We start from the raw sequence: 11,208 nt of genomic DNA, 5'->3' as shown, positions 1-11,208 counted from the left end.
GGTATAATATACAGTATATGTCCTTACAATTCACAGAAACAGTCCTACACACACACACACACACACACACGAAGGCTCGTTAAACTCCACGCTATTGGCTCGCGCCTAATTCGCTGGGCTCGTTCTCCAGGCTCGAGCCCGCCCGCGCGCGCACACACGCACCAGCTCCGTGCTGGGTCCGTCAAGAGCGCGGTGAGCTCGCGACAAGTTTGAAGGGATAACATGGATTAAAAGTGCGCGGAAGAGGGGAATACTCGAGCAGAGACACTCAGGAGAAGCAGCGGTGGGTAGCAGTGTCCTCGGCCTCAGCTTTGGATGAACCGGCGGAGCGTGGAACGGGAGAGGGGATGTGTGAGCTGCGAGGACAGACGTGAAGGAGGCAGAACAAAAAACTGGCCCCAAGTCCTTCAGGCGAGTAAGTTTGCCGTATTCCGCTAGTTCCAGGTGACTCCATTAAATACTGGAGGGAGAGGATTACGTTTTGTCTGTGCTCGTTCAGTTTGGAGGAGAATTGGAGTCAGTGGTACTTTGTATACAAGCATCCTCACACTGAGCCCTGCTGCCTCGTGTGTGGAACAGAATATTACAAACACTAACGACTTACATGTTCAGAGTCTGTGCACAGACTTTGTTTAGTTAATCAGTAACTGTATAGATTTGGCAAATAATAAGAAACCCGAAGTCTTTTAATAACAGCTATTACTTGTCAACAATCTTGTTAATACTGACAAAGTAAATAAGTGACTTTTGCTTTAATTCCAGTTGTAAAATCGTATATATGTGATTATATTTCACAGTTGCTTTAAAAAAAAGTAATATCTGCACTCTTTATAACGTGTACCTCCAAATAATCTCCAGTCCACCAAATTGGTCTGTTAACTCCTGGAAAAGTACTGCATTTTATAAAGCTGAATTTGTTTGGGACCATGTAGGTATTTGTGGATCTACAGTTGTTGAACCTTTGAATTATGTTCATCAATTATGTTTCATTTACAGCGGGGCATACACTTGTGCTGTCAGTATGCATCAAGCAGATGGATTTATCTCAGTCTCAGCATCTGTCATGGATGCCTGCTTTCCCCGGAGTTACAGTATCTGATCACATCGCCAACACCATCACTCCATAATCTCACAAACAAGCCATGGTATTTGATATAACTAGGGTGACTATTTGAACTCCCGTGTTACTGAAATTGCAGCTTGTCTTCCTGACATAACAACGCACGTAGTACACAAAAGCGTGAGAGTAAGGCATATTAAAAATACACTGGAGGCAAATGAAAGGTGGGTTCATGGCACTGAATTCCTTTATTGAAATGAGCATAATGCAGGACAAATGTAGGCTTTGATATTGTTAGCTGTATTCTGTTCACAGAACACTTGTAGCTATGAATGCTGAGAGTTAATAAACAGAAACGTATTTTTGAAAAAGGATGAAAAGGTTTTTCAAGTGGTGTGCTAAATTTGTTCTGTATGTAGGACTCTGAATAAACTTCGAGTCTTCCTCTTGATCTTATTCTTGAACCTACACTTTCATAAAAAAAAGTGAGTAAAAGCCCTTTCCACTGTCTGCCCAATGAAATGTATGCGCTCAGCCAGTCATGAATTCACACTCACTCCCACTCTTGACAATAGGCTTGATTTAGTTTGAGGAAAATGGGCTTTTTGAGAGTTCTCATCCATTCTAATTGTGGCACAGTCTCCTAAGCTCAAGAACAAGTGAGAATGGTGCCAGCCGTGCCGTTACAAAGAGCATCTCTCTGATTCAGTTCAAAACCTTGCATCTCTGTTTACGGTATTAAACAAATCACTCAGTAAACACTGCAGGTGGATGCATGAAATGTAAAAATTGCTCAGATAAAATATACTAAGCAGCACTCTACAGAGAAATAAGGATAAATTCCAATCAAGGGCAGTTTTCTTTCATTACACTCAGCAAGCTGTGCAGAGCAATGGCAGTTTTTGCTGCACTCTGCTGGCTTGTGTGAGTAAAATATAAAGGCAAGGATTTTCTCATGCCTTCATTAGGAAACTCATGGTACAGTGACACCACATGTTCCCGTGCAGAAGCCAGAAGGAGGGTTTGAGAAGAGGCATAATGTAGGGTCCTCTTTGACAACTTAAGGGTTCTTTTTTTCCTCCCTTGCTGGCACATGAGTCACAGGGAGTTTATTTACAGAAAGCCCACGCTGGGGCCTTGCAGCGCACCAAAGCTGATGTGTTATGTCATGCCTCCTGGAATCGTGCTTAGATCTAAACAACATTAGCTGTATTGCACCGCAGCTTGGGGCCGATCCTGGAGATGATATTCAGCATAATTAATGCATGCTAGTCATCAGAATAAGAGAGAAGATTATACTACTGGATAACACTCCTGGTAATGGTCAGGCAGGTGCAAATACATAGGAAGCAGTTTCAGGGGGGTTTGATTTGGGATTTGTCCTCTTAAGTAAGTCTGGATGAATCATCTGTCGTTATGATGTGTAATCATAATCATATGTCGTTGATTTTGATGATATTTTTCACACATATCTGCCAATGCCGATACACGGATAATCCATTATAACCTGGTTTAATATGCTGTTAGTACTGGGAGTGTGACACTCCAGGTAAGGATCTGCTGGGAGATGCTGTGGATTCAAGCCTCCTAATTAGGGTAACACACACAGCTCCCTGCCCCATAGCTTACATTGGCCAGGAATGATTGGAGGAACATAATGAAGAGTTTAAAGGTCTTGCCCTGGTATCCAAAGTTCCTGTAATATTAGGCTCCTACTCTTGAAATATTGGTCAAAACTAAACATCTACCCTTCTTCCTGATTAATATTGTTCCCACTTATAAAATTGTCAGACTATTTGACAATATTTTATTCAGAATTAAATGTGATGCACTTTGGAAAAAGGTCATCTGTTTGTAAACATGCCTGGCTCAGTAAATGGCATCTGGAGGCGTCTTAATGGCGAAAAGACCTCAGAATGTTGAAAAAAAAGCATGAAAAGTGATGAGGATTTTGCTCTATTTTTGCTCACATATGGATTTTTTTGTTTGTTTTTGCTGTTAGTGTTACATTACTTAAGGTGAAACTGACTCCAAATTCAGGAGACAGCTAATTGCATGAAAGTAAACACATACCAAAAGTGCTACAAAACAAAATAGCTCGAGTTAAAAATTAGTTTTGGTGGGAATTCAAATAATAGTGAATAAAAACGTACAGACAAGTTAAGCTTCAGCCAAGTACACGCCACAGTCCTGTTTTATACTCAAACTCACCCATTCCACATTAAAAGATGTGGCGATTCAGAATCGTTTGTGTTCTCTTTAATATAGCTAATAATGATTTATGTGCATGGTGCACAGAAACATAATTTTATTGTCACACAATATTGTAGATTTTCACAAAAGCTACAATCATTTTGGAAAGTTTTAGGTTTGAAAAGCTGTATAATTGTTTATGTATACCAAACTGGTAATTCAGCAATAACCTGAAGCCCAACAAATAGCCTGTAAAGTAATGGAACACACAAATGAACCAAACAAACCATAATTTAAAAAAAATAATAAAAAATACTAGAATGCTGGTAAGTTATAAAGCAAAATGTTAACGGGTAATTTCCTCATTATTATTTCTAAAACATGCAGTGTCAGTTTTAAGGGGTGTACAGGATGAATTGCCCAGTTCTAATTAAATGTAGTAATCTGTAGCATATTCTTTCAGTATCATGGTTGATTTTGAATGCAGAACATTTGCTGCACACTGAGATCAGTCTTGGCTGAACAGAGAAACACTTGTAAAAGATGGTGTCTGTGGATCAAGTGCAGTCAAGCCAGGGCGGATAAAAGATTCAGCGTGTTACTCCACTCTACCCCCTCAATCTTGTCTCGACTTGAAAGTGTAAGATCTCCCTTATTTATGATTAAAAAGTGGGTAGGAGCACTGATGCATTTAGTGAGAATCCCACCAACAGCAGAAAGCACCAGCGCTTCTATTAATACAGTTTTTTGTGAAAAATTGATGGGTTCTGAGACAGAGGAAGTACCAAGGTCATCCCAGCAGCCAGTGCTCACAATTTAGTGGCTTTCTTCCATTAAAGAGTGATCCTTTATGCTTCTCGAAACCTTGATCTTTATGTGTGTGCTCATGAGAGCACGGACTCAGACAGTTTTGTGCGTAATATTCGTCCTCCATGAACAAAGCGCATATCAGAGCTAGTGCATTCCACTGGGTGGGACTTTTTGTACAGGAATGCTAGATGTAAGCTGTGTCTTGGTGTGGCATTAAACCAAGTATTATACAGAGAAATGCTCTGTGGGAATATTCAGCTCAAATTGTAAGCTGCTGGCTATCAGTCCACACTGTTAGGTTTATGGTAGGGAAGATGTGCTATGTCAGATCTGATGAGATTTGAGTCATAGCCATGGGCTCCCAAACTAATAGTTACAAAGAAAAAACATTTACAAGCCCACATCCTTGCAGCAATGGAAAAAAAAAGAATACAGACACATTCCAGATAAGATAATGATGTTTCCTTTTATGGTGCAGGAGATATGAAGGTAGCAGGAACGTTTATTTGCTTGCAGCATGCTTTTGATATTACACCCCAGCAATTCAGAAAGATAAGACTCACTACTATCTGGTGGTTTGCTTTAACCTGGGATTGATAGGCTGATATTAGTTCTGTAGCTTTACGACCCTGTTTTATTCTTAAAAGGTCCACGATTTTATCATATGGCCATTGTGTAGCCTCTTCTTTTAATCCCTTAGAGCGGTGCCCTTACATACACTATATATTGCTAAGTCTATACACACCTCATTAAATTCTGCTTCTTTAACATTCAATGTTTATGAATACAGATTTTCAGTTTTGCTCATATATCTTGTAGAAAAGAAGCTGGAGCTGCTGTACATGAACCTAAGGTCACCATGCTTGATGCCAAGTGCTGTCTAGAGGAATTTAAATCCTTCCAGCATTGGGTTATGGAACCATGAACTCTGGAGAGATGGAGCTCCATCCTTTGCCTTTGATATGAGTTTGATTGGCATTTGTGCTCTAGAGCTAATAATCATCAACCAGTATCTGAATTTACTCAAATCCACACAGCAATGGTACACCCTGTATTCTGATGCCTTTCTAGAAAGAAAAAAACGGTATGAAATATGCTTGATTTCAGAAGAAATATTAAGCAAGTAAAGGGGCAGCCATGTAGTGTATGTATATGTGCTCTGTATACTGCCTGTTTCTTAAAGAAGCTCAAATGAAACATCATATAACTGGAACATAAATGAGCACAGGGTGCCATGCATATACATATATTATAAATTAATTTAAATATCTCCAACATTTTGTGGTAATATTTAGTTTGCTTAGATTTGAATGCAAAAACAATTAGGCAGGGGTTTTATAGATTAATTTAATATTGAAATTTAATCATCTTAAAACTGAAAGTGTTTTTTCAGTTATTCATTTTTTTAGCAGTGTAATTTCTGTGACTTAATGTAGCAGTTTATAAAGGCACTTATAAAGAAGAATTTAAATGTAGGAGAAATTCCATTCTATTGGTGTTTCTTCTCTCCCCCAATTCAGCCACACTAATAAGTTGTGTGGTTTACAGTTGTCAGCAATTAAAGCGCAAGAAGCAGGTTTTTAAGTGGACATTGCCTCGTCTTACATTTAATACAAAAAAAAAACAAAAAACACTAAAACCACTTCAAATGCTTCCATTGAGTCTGAGGTTGTAATTGTTTGGATTCTGATAGATATGTTTGGCCAACAGCTCTACAACTCATGTACTAGGAACAGCATACCTGCTGTGAAGTGTGGTGGTGGAAGATTCATTGTTTGGGAATGCTTCCATGTATCTGGGACATGGATTGTCAAGATCGATAGGATATGACTAACTCCAAGATATTTTGGCACAAAAACCTTACTGGACTACTTCAGGAAGATGAAGATGAAAAGAAATATCCACTTCAAACATGATGATGATCTAAAGCATACGTCTGAATGCATGTCAACAATGGACAATGGTTTTCTAAAAGAAAGATCAGTGATTTACATTGGACCAGTCAGATGCCAAAACCCAAATCTTTTGAGAACTGGGTTATCCCATAGTGATGGGCCAATCCATATTGTGTTAGTTCCGATCTGATTTAGATACACAACTGCTGGTACCAGATTCTGATACAAGAGCGCTTGTGCTTTATGGAGCGATCCGACTTACTTATTTTAGAATACTGTCTTCCATAATCTGAAATTTTCCCATAGGAATACATAGGCAACTCAGAGATTTCACATGATGAAACATGGGCACAGAGTGTCTCATCCACTCAGACCAACACAACACACACTAACAAACCACCACCATCACCTTAGTGTCACTGCAGAGCTGAAAACGATCCACCACCCAAATCATATCTGCTCTGTGGGGGTCCTGACCATTGAAGAACAGGGTGAAAGGAGGCAAGAAATATATACAGAATATATAGTATATAAGTGGAACTGAGAGAATGGACAGTGAGTATAGAAACAAGTAGGTGGTCATTGTGTTATGGTTGACTGGTGGACAATGGATCTCAGTAAATATAAAAGGAATAAGAAAGAGATCTACAAGTAATTTTGAGTTTAAATAAAAAACATCAGATTCTTTAACCTCTAATAAGCTATTTTTGTGGGTTCTGAAAACTGTCATTGATTATTTTCCCATTCGTCTGCTTCTGGCTTTCTTATTGAGTTTCGATGGCTTGTATGTTGCAACTGATTTCTTTAATCAGACCAAAGATATTCTGTAGACTAAGAAGGCCACTCCAGGACATTGGAGAACTGAACCCTCAACCAAGCTTTGATTGACTTTGGAGTGTGTTTGGGATTATTGTCTTGCTGAAGAGTCCAGATATAACCAAGGTTCAATTTAACCATAGAATGTATAAAAATGTTAAACACATGGTCAAGACTGCTTGACCATCCCACACATCCCCATCGTCACTCACCCAACAGGTTACATTTTACATTACAAATTCAAATTTTGGTGGAAAATATAATAATATTTTGGTAACAGCTTGTTTTTTCCCATAAATTAGAAATGTGTTACTATGTATTTACTCAGTAATTGTACCTGTAACAAAGAAATATTCCTCTAAACACACTGCAGAAGTTTTCCTAAAATGATGTGCAAATGAATGTGGTACAATACTTCTATTTTCAGTCATTATTAAGTGCAATGGTTACCCAAAAATGGGGCACAGATGTTTTGAATGTCATTTGTAATAATTCCACTGTAAATGTAATTTGTCATTTTATTTTGTTCAGTATTTAGTTTTGTTTACGCTAATTACAGTTTTTAAAATACATTCCAGTGGAATCTGGAAGCAAAAGACGTGTGCATGTGTATCATCTACATAAGAGGGGCACTGCAGGAACTGACTTAATGACTGAAATTGCAGTGAAACTACACACTACTAGAGCTGTAAAATTCACTTGTTTCATCTTCTTTCTGGGTTATTGCACAAATCACTATGTGTGGTTGTGTAATGGGTAAAGCTGCTGCCTTTGAACTAGGGTTCACATCACAGATCAGTAAGAACTGACTAGGGTTCGATCCCTGGCTTGGGTAATTACTAATTTTGACTGAGGTGAGAGGTAGTAAATCTGTCCAAACCGCATACTGTTCCTGTTCATTTAAAAACACGACACCAGAAGAAAATGAATAAGTATTTAAAGCACTAATACCATTTAATCTCAGTAGATATTAACACTGTTTTGAAAGGACCCCTAATATTACTAAACTTGTTATTGGATTTGAGTAGGACTGTGCCATATTGTATTCTTCATGATAATATTGTTACGATTTTTGAAACAATATAACAATTTGTATTCTGATTATAGTGGGGCAGCATGGTGGCGCAGGAGGTAGGGTCGCATTCACACAGCTCCAGGGACCTGGAGGTCGCGTTTGAGCCCTGCTCTGGGTGACTGTCAGTGAGGAGTTTGGTGTGTTCTCCCCGTGTTCCCATGGTTTTCCTCTGGGTGCTGCGGTTTCCTCACACGGTCCAAAAACACACTCGAGTTGCAGCATTACCGATACAATGGGGATCACGCTTTCTTTGATTAGAATTGAAATAACATGTCTACTTCTTCAACTTACACTTTTATAAAGAAGGGTATATTGATTAAGATCTTACATAATACATTTACTATATACAAACTAGGAGAATATGTTTCAGAATTAGCAATTCCACCTTAAATTTCAGAAACGAGAAAAGTGGACTGAAGGTACCAGACTGTAAGATTATATCACATTGGTAGAATTCTCAGACTGTGTGATGGGAACTAACTGTCCTATAAATCCATCTAAAGCAGGGGTGTCCAATCTTATCTGCAGAGCTGCAGGTTTCCGTTCTATCACAAAAGGCACCCACACAATCAATTGTTTGAAGACCGAGACCAGCTCATTAAACAAATAACAACAAGTGTGCTCCTGCTTGACTGGAATGAAAGTACCTGCAGCGATACACGGCTATTTGTGGATTGGTCAAGTCTAATAGAAAAATGTAATGAAATGGGACTCATGATGTTTTAATATGACTTACAGCTTGTTGCCTCTTGCTTCATTCAACATTCCTTTTAAGGACTCTAATACCTTAAAACCTGAAAAAAATTGTACAATGTCCTCATTTTGTTAAAGTAAATTTGTAATGACTGCAAAGGATGTTTGGAAATAAATAAGCAAATGAGTGTAATCAAATTAAAGACTGGCATATGCTCAAATTCATCTTATTGTATGTAAGACTGGACTTAGAGAATAGTCAAAAGCATCAGATTTTCAGTCCTGGATATGATGCTGAGCAACGTACAGCAATGTCTTCTGGTCTTTTATGGTTTGTAATTTATTTTGTTATGGAAAGATTTCTAGGTCTCACAAAGGCTCTTCCACATGCTTCAAGGCTGTTTTATAGAAAACAAAGTTGACTGGAAACCTTACATTTTTACAGGCATCTGTGTAAACCTTATTTGTGAAGCACATTTCCTTGATATCTGGTGAATCTGGGAAAGATTCTTATTTCTTATTGATGCTCATCTGATCCCAAATTATAGTGTCAGAGTCAGAGGAACAGTGTTTTACAAAGGGGATTTTCAAAATACCTTGATAGTTTTCTAGCATTATATAGAAGGATCACTCTGTTCCTTTATATTGTCTCTTTCAAAAAACACAAACCTTCAGTATCTTTGAAATGGTGACTTTACAGGGGGTGCAGAAATATTTTTTGTTTTTGAAAGTTAATGTAAAGAGATTTATTTCAAGTCATTTCAGATCATTTGTTTAGACCAGTGGTTCTCAAACTGTGGTACACGATTGTGCATAAAGCAGCAAGGGTTGGTATGCCAGATGACCTCGAAAACTGTGCTACTTACTTAAAGAATTACTTTGTAAATTACATAATAATATTTCAGACATCATAATTATGCTTTAATTAAGTTTTTTGTGCTACGCATACTATGTAGTTCATTACATCTGTATGGGAATGTGGGGGTGCAGAGTTCATACACTTTTTTCCAGGGAGGCAAAGCAATCCCCCGTTTTTTTGCAATATCCCTGTAAATAAAGCCCAGTTTCAGCTGCTTACTGGACATAAGCAAAGGCTAGAGAAAGATATGAGCAATCTGGAGTTTATTACAAAAAGGGCAAAGTGGAAACGAGAAAAACACGCCGAGACCAAGCCTGAGAAATACTCCGGAACCTAGAAGGACTAAATCCAGAGGCGAAAATAGAGAAAAACAATGAAGAAAGGTGAAGACAGAACAGAAGAAAACACTCAGAAAGAAAAACAATGGGGCAGATCCTCGCATTATTGGATTCTTAAAATACAGATTAGATAGAACAAAACGCCTCCTTGACCTATAAGCACTGTCAGGAAAATTGTCACTGTGGTGATATTTTTGCTGTCTCTATGGTGGTACCCTAAAGGGTACATGTTCTGCTTTTAGTTAAAGAACATAATTGTTCTATTATAACTGTAGATTTTCAAATTGTGTTGATTTCATACGCCCAATTTCATCTCCAGGACTTATGATGCATTATTTTGAACAGTTCTGTAATGAAAGGTTACAAATATTCACGTCTCATTCTGGAGAAGAGATTGTAATGTTCCCTTTATGGAACAAAACAAACTTAAAAATGGTATTGGAAAGGTGCAGACAGTGTTTAAAGGTACATTTTCACTGTTTGTACCTTTAGTGACCAATAACGTACCTCTACCATACCTTTTTTCTGAGACAGTACAAGCGCTGAAAGCCGCTATGAGCCCCTGCTCCAAGTGCTATGCTGTTTTCACCTATAGCCTATTTAAAACACAATGGCTATTCTCATTGTTCTATCTTTCAAAACGCTTATTACCCATAATTTCTCATAAAGGTATGATTGGGTTTAAAACATTCAGTTTAGCCCTGGTCGTCTATTAATTTGAGAATTAGTGCTATAGACCATCTGTCACACAATGTGAAGAGGAACTGATGTGTTCAAATGATGTACACATTTGAGTTTTCTGTGGACTGTAACTTTATATGACAACACTTCCTAGATATAAATATATTTAAATGTATAATTGCAATTTTTGCCTCTGGAAATGTCTGTCTACTGAATATGGATGTGTTGGTGCTCGCTAACCCTTGCTTGTATTTTATTTTATTTTTTTATTTTAGGCAGAGGAGGTTCAAGATTGGACAAAGGCAGTATTCTATTTACCTGTGACTGAATGTGAGCTTTCACTGACCTATGACAGTTAAAATGGGGTTTCCATGGAAACTGCTGGTGCTGCAATCATTTATGGGGTGCCTTGCAGGTAAGCATCTTAACCTCATCTGTAAGCATTCCAATGCATCGTCTGGCAAAAATTCCTCCTCATCTTTGACTATTGAGGGCAAATTCCATTCATGAAAGTGACTCTCTGTCTGCCACCCATCTCAGAAAGGCACCTTGTTAATGCATTTGTTAGCTTTTTAATGCAGAAAGACACAGTGGACAGGAAACATTCCCGCAGGAATTTAGAAAGAATGGGCTGGGACACAGTGTCCATTCGGGCAATGTATTCTGCTCACTTAAAATGCTGAGGACACTGTATTCTAATGCCACCTGGTTTAGTTCTTACACGTCTGGTAGAGTGCAAAACTCCCAGACGTTAAATCTGAATGACTTTGTTTATCATTTACATTTTT

The 11,208-nt window shown here is 38.2% G+C and overlaps 1 protein-coding gene across 1 annotated transcript in view; it reads left to right on the top strand.

Annotated features, from left to right (window-relative positions):
* The first annotated feature begins 201 nt into the window (after nucleotides 1–201).
* cntn3a.1 (contactin 3a, tandem duplicate 1) overlaps nucleotides 202–11,208 on the top strand; it is an 85,885-nt gene continuing 74,878 nt past the window's right edge. The window contains exons 1-2 of the mRNA XM_066670454.1: nucleotides 202–415; nucleotides 10,696–10,835. Of these exons, the coding sequence (XP_066526551.1) occupies nucleotides 10,769–10,835 (67 nt within the window). The 5' untranslated portion in view covers nucleotides 202–415; nucleotides 10,696–10,768. The remainder of the gene's footprint in view (nucleotides 416–10,695; nucleotides 10,836–11,208) is intronic.

This window comes from Hoplias malabaricus, chromosome 5 (assembly GCF_029633855.1).
Source record: "Hoplias malabaricus isolate fHopMal1 chromosome 5, fHopMal1.hap1, whole genome shotgun sequence".
NCBI classification, from domain to species: Eukaryota; Metazoa; Chordata; class Actinopteri; order Characiformes; family Erythrinidae; genus Hoplias; species Hoplias malabaricus.
The sequence above is the reverse complement of the archived record's forward strand: the minus strand, read 5'-3'. Positions and strand labels throughout refer to the sequence as shown.